The sequence below is a fragment of the Lepisma saccharinum genome, chromosome 3, assembly GCF_977018435.1.
Source record: "Lepisma saccharinum chromosome 3, izLepSacc3.1, whole genome shotgun sequence".
In the NCBI taxonomy this organism is placed as follows: Eukaryota; Metazoa; Arthropoda; class Insecta; order Zygentoma; family Lepismatidae; genus Lepisma; species Lepisma saccharinum.
In genome coordinates, this window is record NC_139231.1 from 25596613 (window position 1) to 25614795 (window position 18183).

Sequence of the window (18183 nt, forward strand, 5' to 3'; positions counted from 1 at the left end):
TTGAGTTAAACCATAAATTAAATTCGCTTTTTAGCACTTGAAACATGATCAGGAACCTCGTACATAATCATTGAGAAGAAGAAAATGTACATAGATTGCACGAGAGAATATAAAATATACCTACATTTGTTTCCCGAGCTATAGAGAGATAACGTCACTCTCATCAGTGTTTCTTTTTTGTTTTTGTTTTTTTTGTTTTTGTTTAAGTCCACTTTTATGCACAGATAAGTTAATTGGGACTCGACAGTTTCAAAATTGGGATCTGCGCTACTATGTGCCTCCACCGGGTCCGAAACCGGGACCCCTAGATTACAAAGCGATGACGTTACCGCTACGCCATCGAGGAGGTCCTTCTCTTCTTCAAGTTAGAAGTGAATCATTTCTGCTTCTACCCGGAAGATGAGAGTGACGATAACCCTCGAAAGCTCTGAAACCGTTCCAGAATTCACCTGGTCGAAAGCCTGAGAGAATCTGATAATCATTCGACGCCAGGAAAGCTTCAAGACTTATTTCAACCTAAATTAAATCCATGAATATAAGTCCAATACAAAACTCTCTCCCACTTTTCATGTTCGAAGAGATCAAAATTAAGGTTGAGCAGCTTTTGAAGCACTCTGTATTTGGTAATTCTCGAGACTAGTCGCTAGAGAACAGACAGAGTAGCCAGAAAAGTTGTTCGCTTTTTCATGTTTCTTCGTCAATCGCAATTAAGAGTTCGCTAGATTCAGTGACTTTTCGCTGAAGTTGGCAACTATGTTGAAATCCAACCTACGCAAGAAATAATTCCGTAAGGCGGATAAGCCCTTAAGGGTAGGTGTCAGAGGAAATATAACGCCGCTCACGCCCCATCTAGACCTTCCAGGAATTTGATGAGATTCAAAATGTGTACGCCCACGGACTACAACGTAACGCGCTTTGTATATTTGCGAAGCAGACTTGAAAATCTCTCTCCCTTTCCCTCTCTCGGTTTTTTTCTCGAATAGTAAATGCCAGTCTCGTTTTCCGTCTCGACTCAAATGTCCAAATACAGAGAGTAAGGAACGTGCATACATACGTACAAAGGTCTGTATGTATATCGGTGTCACCACGCAAACGTTTAAAGCAGTGTTTCTCAACCGCCGAGCCGTGGCTCGGTAGCGGGCCCTGACGTCGATTATACCGTACCGCGAGAGGTTCTCCTCGCAGCCCGAGCTGGCAACCACCTCACCTGGATAGATGGCCTTTTGTTCGGGTTTCGACACGACTGCGATAACAGGAAATGCTTTCGCAACAGTGGCTGTGAGTAATGAAACTGTCTAGCCTTGAGTCGCATTGCTTCCCGCCTCCAAATTTAGAGGTTGACGAACGGACACTACGGTCAATTTAATTTTCGAAGCAATTTTTATTAACTAATATGCTGAAGTGGAAAATTTCTTTTATCAATGGCTTAACCCCGCTGCAAAATTTTCTGGCGACGCCCATGCTTGTGTGTGTGTGTGTGGGGGGGGGGGGGGTGTAAATCAACACACAAACATATGTAATATGAATATATGGTTGCAATGAAGAAGGCTTATGTTGTAAAATATATCATATGGATATAGTGTAGTTTAATGTTGAAATGTGTCTGAGGATATTCCTGGTAAAGTGAATATTTGTGTTTACATTATCGATTTGAATTACAGTTTTGTATTTGGTCCATAAAAGATTAAAGTCTACATATTGAGTTTTTGTTAGAATACTGTTACACACACTACTCACCCTATATAAGAGTGTTTCACCTACGTCACAAGCTTTTGCATTGTGGCTTCGAGCAGGCATGATTGAGGCCAGTTCTTGTAAGCATGTGTAATTCAAGCGGGCTGGTGGGAGATACTCATACTAACACAAACATTCATGATTTGAAACAAACGTGCATCTGGTGCAGATGTAACGAACGCTAGTGGTGGCTATTTCCTTGCAAACGACAAATAAAATTTGCCGCAAACATGGCGGCTGTGCGCATCCTGACGTCACATGAAAATTCGATACACACTCAAGTTATCCATTCTGTGATCGCGGTTAACCTTCTAGTAAAAATATAAAACCGAGGAAAAGAAAACATCAAACATTGGGAGGAAGGCAAAGAGTAAATTAAATATATGTTATGCTGATATATCCATACAATGGCATTTTTTTCCTAACGAGGTTATTTAATGTCATGGATCTGTACCTTTGTCCTAACCACGTGTATGGGAACGGAATACCACAGGGGAAGAGCATTCAAACACGTGTCCTTTGCCAAGGGTTTATTTCGTCACTTGCTTGACGGCCAGAAGAATCTCCACGTGCAAACCTTGTACCAGGTCTGAGGAGGAAACTCGCAGAAGCACATGTAGGTCAGTTGTCAGTCGTAACCATTTTACGTGAATAACTCCAACGATAGTGGAGGGGGGAATCAAGGCTTCTTGGATCTAGTTTTGGTTATAATAATGTTTTGTTTTCTTCTTCCCGGACAAAGTCGCTTTGCATGAACGGTTTCCAAACTTATCCGCTAGAGTAGGAAGTTTATTTCGTATCAATGACGTACAGGCAGTGTTGCCACAACCAGAATGGAACATTTCCCTTCTTCATCCAGTTTTCCCTTCATCTTAGAAAAATTCAAATCGTGATTATAAAACATTAACTACGTATTATTATTATTAATATTAGTAGTAGTAGTGGAATTATCACTTTTATAATATATATCCACAGGAAACATTACTTCTCAGGAATATTATGATGCGTTGATGGAAACATCACCCTTTCTCACCGTCGCGATCAGCCAAAAGTGGAAGAAATGCGACGAAACTATAAACCCTACAAAGATACAATTTTTATGTAAGGAATTCAGATTCAAATTCTAATTAATTTTGATATAAATTATCCTCATTAGCAATTTATTAAAAAAAACAATAAACAAGGGGATGTGCCAGTGTACTGACAAATTAGTACTCGTGGATCATATTGTGGCTACGTAGAAACTAGCACTGCACTCTGCTTAGTCGGTGTTTATTTCAATTCTTGAACTTCCCGGTGTATAAACAAAGTGAACGTGCATGTTAAGGGATAATTTGTTTACACTATTTTTGCAAACCTTAAGGGACCTTACGCATCGAATTAGCGTGCCGTGTATGCACGCTAATTTGCCCGCTTTAGTGGCCAAGTCGTCGAATTCCGGCATGGGAGTGTCTCTTTACTTACATTTTATCATCATTCATCCTCATCGTTACGATTAGCACAGAGATGAAGAAATGCGACTTAAGAGGGCGCTGGAGTTGGCGAAGGTCGCCGTGAAAAGCGCTTAAATTTAACATGGGCTTTTTTGCTTTTAGTGGAATATAACGTTTTAGGACAAAAATTTGCCGGAAAACACGAAGTAGATGTGAACTTACTTTATGAAACTTTGAGTACATGACACATTTATGAATTCCTAGTTCCCAGATATGTCGCTAGGTGTGTCTGGTATCGCGTCGAGCCAGGAATCTATTTTCATGCCAAACTCCAGGCCACTCTTAAATGAGAGAAAGACGAAACATACTCAATTTGAAAACACTTCGGAACAGATGAAAGCATTCACGAACCGCTACGCCACCTGAAGATGAAAGCCTTCATTTGTTTCGGCGTGTTTTGAGTATTATTTAGCATGCTCATTGTGCTTCCAGGAAGAAAATGAGGCGTACTACTTCGGTGTCTAAGCCCTCTTAAAGAAATGAGAGAGTTGCTCATGGTGAAAGTTGTAAAGTGCTAATATCCATTAGTTTTCGACTAATTTTAATTTTTTGTAGGTCTCTCTTTAATCTTCTACGCGAGGATGAAAAAACTTCAATTAATTTTACAAAACGCGAAAACAAGTATATGAATATCACGCTGTATACATTAGGCTATATGCAGTTATCTTTATGGTTGGCTGCAGTCAAATTGTCCGCCTCCATGCTCATGGGCGCTTACAAAGAGTGTCGGAGGGAATCACCTGCCCGCCTGAGATAAGGATCAATATTTTTCCCTTTTCCGTTTTATTTGTATCTGTTTTCCTTTTCGTCTATTTTCTTTATAGTTTTTTTGCCTTTTTACTCTCTCAGTATCTGTTTCTCCTTGATTATTTATTTTCTGCATATTATTCTCCCCCTTTTCCACTCTTGTTTTCTACTTTCCTCCTTCTCCTCAAGTTCTTCCATCCTGTGCTGATCCATAGGTTGTCAGCTGCTTCGAGCCGACCTCCGCGATGGGGTGGTTAGCACATCGTGCTACGACGCCATTGGTCCGTTGTTCGAATCCTTGCATGGGCTTTGGTATTCTTTGTGAGTGTCCCCCCATCAATTTCTTCATCGGACTCATCAATATCGTCACGATTAGCCAAAAGTGGCAGAAAAGCGACGGTAAGTAACGAAACTAAAGAAGTAAACTGCTTTTTGTTTCAATTCTAATGTATAAAACAATCCTGGTCAACCTACCGTGTTAATGAAAGAGCCCTCTCGTATGCATTTGTGGATTACAGAGCGAGCAGCGGTACTGTAGCGTTGTAATAGGGGTGAAAATGATGGAATGAGTGAGTCAGGAGGCTCCGTCGGTCGCGTTCGTGGAGTAGCAAACATCTCGTCATATTATTCGTGAGTAACAGAATGGCATTGAAACCATGGCAGATGAAACAGGAGGTTGTTGCGTGAAATGGAGGGCACCTTCCCCCGCAAAATGAATGGACATTCTAGGGGAAGCAGTTCATATTAAGGTGATGTTCACAAGTCGTCACAAGTAAATGTTTCAGATGTATATCTTATTTTTGCCCGCCACCTTAAAATGGCTTGACCGACTTCGCTTAAATACTAAAATACCCATCCTGCACAGTATCTATAGCAGCTGTATAAATGTCAACCAGTGATGTGCCGTACATTATAAGTTTACGTCTACATGCGTTGCTACACGTAATCTACGCGTAGATTAAATTGGGTTGTAGTTTACATAGACTACGTAGACAATCTAAATAACATTAAAATTAATTTTCAAGGCTTTCATGAAAGAAAAGTGACATTTTGAACTATATATTGGTTCCTAACGAACTGACAACAATCCTATTTACAACAGAATTTCTTTTCTCTTCTATCATGAACTATGAAAGAAGATAAATCGTATAAAAAAACAAGACAGATGGCAGTCGTGAGGCAAAAATAGTGTTTTCCCCATAAAACACTAGAATGTTCCCTATGTTAGTTTTTTTTCCTAGGTGAGAATTTGTTCGAATTTGAAAGGAAGAGTATGAAAGGTTTTCGTCACACATCAGCAAATGATACGCAGTATAATTTTGTTTTATTTCCACAGTGCCCTTTGCTGAGTTATCACCTTTTGCAATGTTTTTTACATAGATTACGTCATCTACGTGTATTATAATAGTCTACGTGTAGAATGTAGACTATCGTTGTTTACACTTAGACGCACATCACTGATGTCAACCCAAACTTTATATTTACGCCAGTTATAGAAGTACAATAATTGGTTCCTATTCCCCTCCCAAACGCATTACTTTCTTTAAGAACAAAAATCGCAAATGTAAGATTAGTTCCTCACATTCTTTTGGCAAATGCCCTAAAATCCGTAGATGTAAGAGGAAAGTGAACGAAAACTGTGTTAAGCAATTGGCCCGAACAACATTTATATAAACAGAGAGCGGCATTTTTTCTACCCAATGAACATACATGGGAAGCTTAGCTTTGAAAGCAGATCAGACTGTTAAAAAGAATGTAGTTTTGCAGATTCTGTATCATCTGTACCTTCAAGCCAAGTTTATTGTGTTAATAAGGGGGTAAAAAGTGAAAGACTTATCCTTGACCTTCATTTAAACTTTTTTGGCGTCTTCGTGTACAGTCTGAGTTTTTTATGCACTGTAGAGTGACTGCGAGAAACACGTGTGCCCTAGGTTGGCGGGTGATATATACACTCGGGTGTATAATTTTGTGCAGCCACTTTTTTTTGCTTCTTCCAACGAGCTGTGTGAAATATTTCGCGTGATTCGTGGTTGTGATTCTGAATCACGTCACGTTCGATTCCCTGAACCTAGTCGATGTGCTACATGTTGCACCTGTAGGCAACTGCTAATTACTGTCAAGAGTATTTAATCCCAAGGCTCGAGAACTTCTCATTCGCAGACAGGTCTTGCTTAGTTTATTGGGCACGAAGTTAACTTACACTTGTGTGAAAAAAATATGTATAGGGAAGGAACAACACCTGAGCATGGTAATGGGCTTTACAATTTCAGTATTTGAGTGGATTTAATTCTGAGTTTTCAGTGTTGCCACATTTCCTCAGCGCACTGGAATTCAGGCAGGGGGAAATTCAAGATATCCAGTACCCAAAGTTTAAGTCCACTTTATGCTCACATAGTCTAAATTGGGCTGGACCTTCCAGTTTTAAGATTTGGGTGACCAGACGTCCCGGATTTGCCGGGACAGTGTCGGTTTTCACTCGAAGTTCCGATGTCTCGAGAGATAACCTCGGGACTCTAAATTTCTCTTGTTTTTAACCCAGAAGCGAAAAAGTAATATTTTCTGGGTAATTTGATTTTATCAGTGCCATCATCTGATAAATATAACAAGTCGTATGGTCAAAGTGATGTTTGTGCAAACTTAACAATAGAATATTTCTATTGTATTCGACATTGTGCAGGAATACAGCAAAGGTGTTATACCGGGTGGCCAGAATTATAGTTGCCCAACTCGGAACTCTCTCTAGTCTGTTTGAGGCATCGTAGAACTCTGAAATTTGGTGAATCCACTATGCAAACCATGGGGAAGAGGATGGCGATAATAAAAGAAAAAAAATAGTTCAATTTTCCGCCACCAGGTTGAAATATGGCGCTGTACTTCCATGATGGATTGTAATAATGACTTAAACTGCTCCAATTGGTTATGGATTTGCCTTTACCTTGCAATCTTGCAATACGAGATATTATTTTCTCGCAACTTCCAGCCACTAACAAATGTCTAACTCAGCTAAATCACTTAACGTCATTATTGCAACTCATCATGAAAGTACAGCGCCAACTTTCAACCTGGTGGCCAAAAATTTAACTTTTTTTTTAATATAATTTAATCTCCATCCTCTTCCCCATAGTCTGCATAGTGGATTCACCAAATTTCTAAGTTCTACGATGCCTCAAACAGATTACAGAGGGCTCTGAGTTGGGTAACTTTCATTCTGGCCAGCCGGTATTTTACTCTCACAATATACATTAGAAACCGTTCATAATATTTCTAAACTCGTTATGGTTTTATTGATTTTTTGTGTTTTTATTTAATACTAGCTCATGGCCTGGCGTTGCCCGGGTATTTAATTATCTTAATGTTCTATTAGACAGGAATATAATGAATTCTAACTATAGTGTAAAATGAACTTGGAGTTGAACGGCATTGCGAGTGTCCCTATTCATCTCAGCGGCCCTGAAAACTATGGATTCCACACTAATATCTGTCGTTTTACATGTCACCCACTTCCTACCCCCACCCTTACGGGCGCCAGGGGTGTCTTGGAGTAGCAACCCCGATAACTATGGAGTCCCACGTTTTCGATTATTTTTACATGTCACTCCCTTCCCACCCCCAACCCTAGGGGAGCCAGGGGTGTTAGAGGAACGGCATTGGGAGTGTCACTATTCATCTTAGCGAAACCGTATACTATGGAGTCCACACTAATATCGGTCGTTTTCGATTATTTTTACATGTCACTCTCTTCCCAACCCCAACCCTAGGAGTGGCAGGGGTCTCCATGGAGTTGAACGGCATTGGGAGTGCCACTATTCATCTTAGCGACCCCGAAAACTATGGATTCCACACTAACATCAGTCGTTTTACATGTCACCCCTTCCCAACCCCATCCCTAGCGGTGTAAGAGGTTTATTGGAGATGAACGGCATTGGGAGTGTCACTATTCATCTTAACTTCACCGAAAAGTATGGATTCAACACTAATATCGGTCGTTTTCGATTATTTTTACGTTACCCCCTTCCCACCCCCACCTCTAGGGGTGCCAGCGCTGTCTTACCCGCACAGTATTTCTATCGAGATTGTAAGTCATATGTGTACCAAGTTTGGTCATCGTGAATGTCACCAATTAACTTAGACACTCCGAAAACTATGGGTTCGACACTAATCTAGATCATTTTTCACATTTTATTTTTCACCCCCTCTCACCCCCCATTCTGATAGGTGATGAACTTGGAGTTGAACGGCATTCGGAGTGTCACTATTCATCTTAGCGACCCCGAAAACTATGGATTCTACACTAATATCGGTCGTTTTCGATTATTTTTACATCACGCCTTCCCACTCCCACCCCTAGGGGTGCCAGGGGTGTCTTACCCCCACAGTATTTCTTTAGAGATTGCAAGTGATATGCGTACCAAGTTTGGTTGAAATCGCTCCAGGCGTTCGAGAGTTATGCCGGAGCAAACACACACACACACACACATACATCCTTTTTTATATATTAGAAGATTAAAGGCTCTATGCCTACTGACATTCACTTGTCTGATTTGGTTTTGCAGCTGTTGCATTGAAAACATTGGATGTCAAGGGCTGTAGCAAAGTTTAAACTGAAGTGTTCCTTGTTTTCTCTGGAGAGGAATCGAATCCTGGGTCTCTTAATTAAAGAAGCCCCATTATCCTATACTCATAAAGTTAAATGCGGAATTGTCAAAACTTCAGAAACAAAATTAGAATTTTCAATTTTCGTTGTAAACATGGATGCCTTCACCAGTGAAGTTTCAATATTTTCATAATAAACAACCAATAGAAACAATGTTCTTTGTTGTTATATTTTTCTTGGTGTGCAAATTTCATATCCATGATCGATATTTCTTGCTGTTTCTTCCTTATTTTTGCTCCCTCTAAAACAGCACTTGTGGAAATGTTGAGGTGAAGGAAGGTTTGCTCGAGGATTGGGGTGGGGCTTAATGCTCATTTTATAACATGATGACATGAAGCCAGATGGAGGGGGATGGTTTGTGAAAATTTTACTATCTGGGTGGAATGACATCCACACTTAACTTCGAGCATTGCTCAAGCATATATTCTAACACTACGTTGATTTTGATTCTGTATGTTTCATATACATATGAACGTGCATAAATAATAGTTGGTCTGCATATTTTAAATTTCTCAAGGTGAAAGCAAATATTTGGATGAAAAGGGAAATTTGCACATGTAAAAGAGGAAATTTATGCACTCAGAATATGGCAACACTGATCACTGTTCAAGAGATATTACCTCTGGACCTTGAGTGTCCCAGGTTTGAATCCTGGGCAAGAAATGGATGTTGTTTTTTCGTCTATTTCACCATTCACCTATTGAATCTATGGACAATGATATAAATAACCAAATATTCAAGATCTTTTCATTGATTTTCATCCATGGAGAACCACGAGAATGGATAGAATAGGGCAATAAAATGAATGGAAGCATTTGTGGCTCACATTGAAGGTATTGTCTCTTCTGTAGTGACTGGGGAAAACCACACGTAAACTTGAAACAGCTGCCTGAAAGAAAGTTTTGTGTCTATCCATAGGGTGATATTGTAATGCAACAACATATAAGAACTTCTTGCAGACAGTAATTTATAGTGCAGAAAGTTAGCTGCCTGAGTTCAATATCTGTTTATAATACGTTTATCTGTGATATAATATAAATATATTAATAACTTACGTTTTGCGAGTATCTGTGTTGCTCCTGCGACGTTTCGGGACGCAACTGCTTCCTTCCTCAGGCTGTTCACGTTTAGGTTATATATAATTCATAACCACGTCGACCTCTCCATAGGTACAGGATATGGGATTGGTAAAAGGTGTGTGGTTAAAAAACAATAAAAATCTAAAACCCATTACAGGTGCACGTCATAGTACCATGCTGTTTCCCCGATTAGAAACTGCTCCTTGGAATGTTAAAACTTTAAACTGAATAGCCAAGGCCCACGTGTGCTGCAATTGCAATACTCCTAGAGTATTATTAAAGTTTTAACATTCCAAGGAGCAGTTTCTAATCGGGGAAACAGCATGGTACTATGACGTGCACCTGTAATGGGTTTTAGATTTTTATTGTTTTTTAACCACACACCTTTTACCAATCCCATATCCTGTACCTATGGAGAGGTCGACGTGGTTATGAATTATATATAACCTAAACGTGAACAGCCTGAGGAAGGAAGCAGTTGCGTCCCGAAACGTCGCAGGAGCAACATAAATAATCACAAAACGTAAGTTATTAATATATTTATATTAAATTTGTGAGTAATTTGCATAACTTTCATCATGAAATCTGTGATATAAGTATCTTGTTAACTGTTATAGAGCTCATAACACTGGGGTAGTTTGTGGATTCATGCTGGATGTTGTTTTAGTGAAAAATGTTTATGTTAAATGCATATGATATTCATAGGGGTTACTGATAGGAGTCAGATGATACTACTTTGAACTCAAACGATGCCCACTGATACCAATGCCGACATTTAAAAATTGTAATGATTCAGAGCGTTTATAAATTTTAATATTTAAGTTCTCCATTGAAAATATTATCATGTCAGTTTAAAATATTCATAATTTCATGTAATTTTTTCCAACAATGTTATAAAAATAATTCAATTTAGGTATTCTGCATAATTTCCAGGATATGTAGACTCCATGAAAGTATTATGCATCATTTTGGCAGAATTTGCAAGACAAATTTCGACCAGGGCCAGTGACTGAATTAATTCCAACCAGCGTATCGGTATCGATTGAGTGATTGATTGATTTGGTATATTGTATATCACATTTCTACCACTTTTGGCTAACCACGAATATAAGGATGACTGATGATATGGTGAAGAACACCCTTTCCCAGGCCAGGACAATGTATTAGTATCAGCTCAGGCTTGGCTATTGTTCGTTATTACAAAGAATGCTTTTTTCTTGTTTAAATTTAAAAATTTTGAGTGCATGTATATTGAGTATTTTAAAACAATTTTGCATTCACAGGAGAATGCTGCTTGGTTGTTATAGTTGCTTCTGTAGTAACTATAATATCAGCAGTTTCTATGTCTGCCATATGCACTAATGGTCAGATTAAAGGAGGTAAGCAATTGTAAATGTGAAAAAAGTGCAGTTTGATTGATACATGTGACAAACAACATTTTGTTTATTGCTGTTATGTTTATTTAGTTGTCTTTTGTTCTTTGGAATGCTTTTGGGAATGTGTGTTAATTTCTTGTAGTGTTTATTGTAGATTATTGTCATGTGTGCGAAAAAGCAGAAATGTTTAATTTTTTTGGTTGTTTGTTTGTTTGTTGACAATTTTTGTATTCTATTTCCTTTTGCAAGATGGCCCCTGCAATTGTTATATTTTTAAACATTTCTGCTTGCATGAATACACATGTGCATGTGTTTGATTTTTTTTTGTGTTTATTATGAAAAAAAATATTTACATTTCAGGTGAAGGAATGTTAATAATTGTTGCCACCTGTGTTGTTACATCAATATCTGCTCTTTCAATGTCTGCTATTAGTACCAATGGTGTGATAAAAGGAGGTATGTTGATTTTAGAGAAGTTTATACTGGTGAGCAAATACCGTATATCTCTGAATGCAAGACAACTCCGAATCCAAGAGGACCCCCATTTTTCAACAAGGGATTACAGAAAAACTATTTTCAAAACTTACAAGTGGTTACCTTATTACAAGTAACTGAAGGAGACAATAAAAGTTGTTGTTGTTCAACACTACGATCCATTACATTATTATCTTAAAATAAAGTCAAGAAGATAGCGTATATCACACTTTACTACAAAGTTTAAAAGTGGAATCTACAACCTCTCACATCAATTGATAAAATTTTTTTTCGCCATAACACTCACTACGTGCTATCGCACAACAATGCTCAAAGCGCATGCGAACGTTCAAGGCTAAAGCGGTAGGCGTGGCAGAGGAAGCTCATGGTTCTCTTCAGTAAAGAAAAGAAAAACTCCACATCATGTGCTGCGAAAGCAAGATGACCCCATACTTCTGGGCATGAAATTGCTGCAAAAAACCTTGTCTTGGATTCAGAAATATACTGTATATATTTCTATTGTACAAATCATGTTCAGTAAATGATCAGCTCTGAACTATGAATTAAGAATTATAACCCAACATAATGGGGCTTCTCTTCAAGACTGTTTCAAAATTTCAGAAATTCACAATGGTGATATATTAGCTAGCTATTTTCAATTTCCAGACTTTTTCACTTATGGCCCGAAATCCATTTCTTCACTTCTGAACTCATGATTTTCAACCCATTTGACAACAATGTCTTATATTCTTTACCATTTCATCACATTATGTTAATATAACAAATGAGTATAGTCTCTTATAAAATTGTAATTAAATCATTGTGTCTGTTATAATGTCTGAATATAATGGATTCAGAACTTCAAAGGAATTATCTGAAATTACTACATCCATTTTAAAAATAATAATAATAAATTCTAATTAATAAAACTTTTTATTTTTGGATACTTTTAACACTAATTTTACATTTACCTGCAATTGCAAACCCGTTCCTTTCATCCCTTTTATTATTTGACTTTAATTTTTTTTCAAATTACCACACACTGTCGGTAGGATATTTTCTGCTAAATTAAGACTAGTTAATTAGTATAAGTATCATAGCCCCAGGCTAATAAATGGAACCAGGATGAAATATGTATTGCAGACACTTTCTGGTCACTTAAAATTCCAGAATTTTCATTTTTCAAGGTCTCCCCAACTATATCTTAAAGACATATAGCAATGTCATCCTTTAGGTAAGGAATTTGGGAATCATTAATGGAATAGTTAATCCAGGAACTAAAATTGCATAAAACAGTACTATTCATAGTTGATAGTATTGAACTCTTTCACATATTATCACATGTGTTCCCCTTATTTTAAAACTAATGTAGGTCAATTGATATGAAGCTTAGCATATGTGACAAGTAGGAATGGCCACAAAGAATAACTGCAGAAAAAAAAAATGTTAAAATACCAGTTTGGGGTGTAAGCGGTACCTTCCACATAGGTGCCCAAAAGTCAACCTCACTTCCACGCAGTACACCTGGACTGCATTTTGCAGACAAACGAGGCTCTGGCGACTGGCACTATGGCCAGTATAATTTTGTGTGTGTTGTCCTGTTTTTGTCCTTGTGTGTGCTGAGTTCCTGTTTAGAGCCTCAGCTTTTAACGAAAGTCAGAATATTTTAAGATTTTAGTTAATCAATGTTAGAGTTGTTATTTGTAATGGTAAGGGGCTGGCCCCCGTATAAGGTGACGGGTTCAAAATAGCCTAAGTGCTGATGCACCCAAAATTTTAAATTCAAATTCAAATTCAAAATACCAGTTGTTATTCAATAGTCATACCAAAAATCAAGAATTGCTTGTAGCAATTGATTCCTAAGCTAGCATTTTTAAAACCTACACCTGAATTTCAATCACTGGAATTTTACTAAGTTGTGCTAAATTCCTTGACAGCTTTTTGAAATGCATCCATATTTTGGAGGTGATTGATCCGTAATTCAGTTTTAGTGTTGGTGGTAGAAAGTAAAGATAAAGCAGGAATAAGGGTCAGCATATCAACCAGTATACAGACTAATCTTTCATTTGTCTAGAATATTGTGGACTGCCCCTCTTCTACAAAATCTCACCATTTTTAACTTCATGTGCTAGTGGAATTTTCAGCATTCAACATCCTTTATTAACTGAAAATCTACTTCCTCTATTTGTACAGTAGTAGATAAACATAATTTGATGTAGTATTATTCCATTTTCAACACCCATACCAGGAAAATTAGCTCAGATTTTTAGAAGTGTGACTTTTCTCTCTCTCTCTCTCTCTCTCTCTCTCTCTCTCTCTCTCTCGCTCTCTCGCTCTCTCGCTCTCTCTCTCGCTCTCTCGCTCTCTCTCTCTCTCTCTCGCTCTCTCTCTCTCTCTCTCGCTCTCTCGCTCTCGCTCTCTCTCGCTCTCTCTCTCTCTCTCTCTCTCTCTCGCTCGCTCGCTCGCTCGCTCGCTGCTGCATATCCTGTTTAAAATTCTGTCTGCTGATTTCAGTAGCTCAGTAGATGTTTTGAAACATCTACTGTGTTCAGATTTTCAAAGTTATAAATAATAATTGTTAATAAAAAGGAATGAAATGTAATATTTACAGCCAACATATTAAGCTAGACACACTACATGCAATATTACATGTAATCTGGAGAGAATATTTCACTTGTATTTCCTCTACTGAACATGTACATTAGGCCTACTGAAGGTGATCATTGACTTTCAGTAGATTTCAAAGAACACAGCGAAGTGCAATTGATAACAGAAAATTTTATCTACTATTTCCAGCAGGGTAAGAAAAAGGGTCCTTCATCAGATAAAAAAAATATTTCTTCTTAATTTATATTGCTTATTTTGATTATATACACACTAAGATTGATTGATTTAGTTTATTTTACTTTGCGTTTTGTGCCTCTTGGCTAATTTGCAAAGAAGGGGATGAGTGATGAAATGATGAAATTGATGAATGGACATTCACAAACAACCAAGCCCAAGCGGGATTCAAACCCGGGACCCTTGGCATCGCAGCACGATGTGCTAACGACTCGGCCACAGGGTCCGGCTTATACACACTAAGAGAGTAAGATCTTATCTTATATACAATATTTCCAGATCTGCACATACATTATGCTCCAGGCCTCACACCAATGTAACCCTTACTCTGTATGCATTGAAACATATTCCATGCACATAAAAACTAAAATTCTTAATTTGATTTAGTAATAATAATTTTTTATATAATGGCTAATAATGATGTACAATTTTTGCAGTTATTTCCTTTAGCCTGTTTCGTACTAAATTATAAGCTAATGGATGTCTTAACCATTCAAATTGTAAGTGAACTTTTTGTGTAGTTAGTGTGTATTTTGAGTTTACATTTTGTATGTGCATGTTAATACCTATAGGGACACATGTTTTCTATAACGTTAGGGGAAACGACCGTCATATGTATTTTGAAAAAAAATTAACTTTTTTGTTTGTTAAAAGAACAAAAATATTTATTAAGCACAATTGTTGGTCAAATTATTACATTTTTGACAACACTTGCAAAAATTGAAAAATAAATAGAAAGTAAAAAGTAAAAAAAATAAAAAGTAATAAAATAATGACAGACCGTGTACTGGTGTAATCAAAAACTCTTGTATTTACACTGTTTATTGTCAGACTTCACACACATTCTTCAGCACAGTCTGTACACACTCTTCTCTGACAATGGCCACAAATTGCGAGGTTGCATTTGATACATTTGTGCTGAGTTTTCCTGTCACTTCCTGGTGGGCACTTCTCACACGTTTTCCTTTTCTGAAGCCGATCATCAGGCATGCCTTCAACCGGTGGAGCATCGTTGTTTCCCAGGATCTTGTTGATTTCCAGCGTCAGGTCCCGTGGAAGGTTCGTGACTTCAGTGATTCTCCTTCGTAGATGAGGAGTAATCAGTTCGGTGCCAAGGCTCTTGATAAAATCAAAGCGTGTCATCATGGTCGCTCCTGTGTAGCTCATGTACACTATGAATGAATTCACACTTCCAATGTTTATGAGCCTGTGGAAAATAGCTAGGGGCCACTGTCTAGTTTTTCTGTTAGAAGAAAAAACAGCACATTTCATATCTAGGAGGTCCACACTGGCTTTAGTGCTGTCATAGAAGCAAATAATTTCTGGTTTTCTCTTCTCCTCGTTGGATTCAATTGTGTTGTGCTGGCTAGAAAAAAGGCATACAGCTCTATTCTTTTTTGGAAGGAACGAAAGAAATGTTACATTATTTCTGAAGCCATAGAGTGTAGATACAACCGGTCGACCATTGTTTGGGAGAAACTCCGTTGGTATACAACGTTTATCCTTTCTGAAGGTGCCAAGTTCTTCTATACCCTCCAATGATGTGAACCAATTATCTGCAGTCACTTTTTGGTTGCTACCTTCTATAACTTTACACAGTCGAATGAGTGACTGTGTTGGCACACTAAGCTCCTTTTGTTTTTCGGTCAACCCTACTCCGTCACTCCCTTTTCCTGTATATATGTATGCATTATATAGATACGAGGTTTTGGCATCAGCCAGACACATAACCTTTATGCCATATTTTTTTGGTTTCTTTGGCATGTAGACTCTAAAGTTACATCGTCCTCGAAAGGGAACTAGCATCTCGTCAATGGTGACATTGGCTGAAGAACAATAAACAGCCTGACTGTTACAGATGAATTTTTAAAAAATCTCTGAAATAGCATCTGCTTTATTATTTTGTTTTCTCAGCTCTCATGTTTGTGCATCATCAAATCTTAGATACGCTACTAGTACCTTGTATCGTTTCTCAGACATAGCAGCCTGGAATATTGGATGGCTGAACTCATCTTTGGTAAAAAGAGATGTAATCTTTTCATTGTTAGACTTTAGGACTGAAGATAACAAAAACATACCAGTTAGAGCATTAATCTCTTCAGTATTGGTATTTCTGTAGTTAGACCTACTGATTCTAGGGGGAATATCTACGTATTGTACAGATCTACTAGTACCCGGACGGTCCATTTTACAATCAAAACACAAAGGATCACAATAGAAAATGGTCACTAACTATGTACAGTCTATATACAAAGACACGGCACTATAACATAAAGAGAAACATACGGCGACGACACAATAACGGTAAGGGAAACACAAGGTATTTTTGTACCGACCATAAAACAACAAAAACATCTGCACATGTCAACGCCGTCAGCGGAACTAAGCAATAGTGTGCGTAGTAGATGGGGCCTGGGTAGTGGGGAAGGTATTGTGAGTGGCGGGCGTCAAGGTCAAACAGTGTAGCCACTATTAGGATTCAAAAATGCCAATCTGTCAAATTGACCGATGTTTCCCTATAAGTGTTAATTGTTACAAGTGCAATGTTCTGTTATGAAAAGTGTTTGATTAAATATTTATTATTTTCCTTTGTGCATTGTTGTTGATCTTATCTGCAAGTGAATTGCACAGTAAACGTTTCTCTTCTTGTTTGTGTAATTTTCTGAAGTAACTAAGAATGTCCAATTACTGTATGATAATGCATGGAGAATTTCAGTGAATGTTATAGAATGTATTTAAATTTCATACATTATTTTACAATTAGGTGAAACAATAGTGATTCTAAGCAGAATTGAAACTAACATAAGGAATTTTTTAAAGATCATGTCTTAAAACAAAATCAATATTTATTGCTTTGTGTTTATCACATATGAAGAATCAATATGATCATTTTCAAATGAAATTTAATATCTCAGCAGTACACTATTATATTATCAGTATTATAGTTGTTTCCGCATACACATTTGAAATTAAAATCAAATTGAATGGAAATCTGAAAGTTCGTGTATATTATGTGCAAAATTAATAGTTTCTCATAACTCTTTTTATACTTTTTCAGGAGGAACATATTACATGATATCTCGCTCACTTGGTCCAGAGTTCGGAGCATCTATAGGCTTAATATTTTCCTTGGCTAATGCTGTTGCTGTTGCTATGTATACTGTTGGTTTTGCTGAATCAATGAGAGACTTATTAAAGAGTTTAGATACTCAGATTGTTGACGGTGGACTGAATGATGTTCGGATAGTTGGGTCTATAGCTATTGTTCTCTTAACTGGAATTGTTGTGATTGGAATGGAATGGGAAGCTAAGGTTAGTGAACTAACAATGTGTAATGATATTTCTACTACATACAACCTAAAAATTATTCCATATATTAATTCTGAAAATACACTGGTGAAAACAATTAAAGGGACAAATGTTTTTTAATGCAAAAACAAAAGATAACAACGAAATAACGCCAAACGTGGCCACAATATCATCCCAGAATAAAACAATAGATGAGAAAACAAACATGGGTACAACCGCCACCCATGAAAACAAAAAATGCCAAATGTCCAGCACAGCAGCTGACCGACGCTCTGTCAGTGAGGCCAAAAAAACATGTCTAATAGGGCGTATGATCGCCCCATACAGCAATACAACTCTGGCATCGGCGATGCATACTGTGTACGAGGGTCCTTATCAATTCCTGTGGCAACCGCACCCACTCTTGCACTAAGGCACACTTGAGCTCAGCGATGGTTGTTGGAGCTGGTTGGTGGGTTGCAATTGAACGTCCAAGG

At 37.8% G+C, this 18183-nt stretch overlaps 1 protein-coding gene across 2 annotated transcripts in view; it reads left to right on the forward strand.

Annotated features, from left to right (window-relative positions):
• Ncc69 (sodium chloride cotransporter 69) overlaps positions 1-18183 on the forward strand; it is a 196174-nt gene that overhangs the window by 124763 nt on the left and 53228 nt on the right. Inside the window, exons 3-4 of one of the 2 annotated variants that reach the window (XM_083118359.1) lie at positions 10991-11086; positions 17457-17710. In XM_083118359.1, the coding sequence (XP_082974485.1) occupies positions 10991-11086; positions 17457-17710 (350 nt within the window). Of the gene's footprint in view, positions 1-10990; positions 11087-11443; positions 11540-17456; positions 17711-18183 lie in introns of both variants that reach the window. The other variant, XM_083118358.1, reaches the window with a different exon arrangement.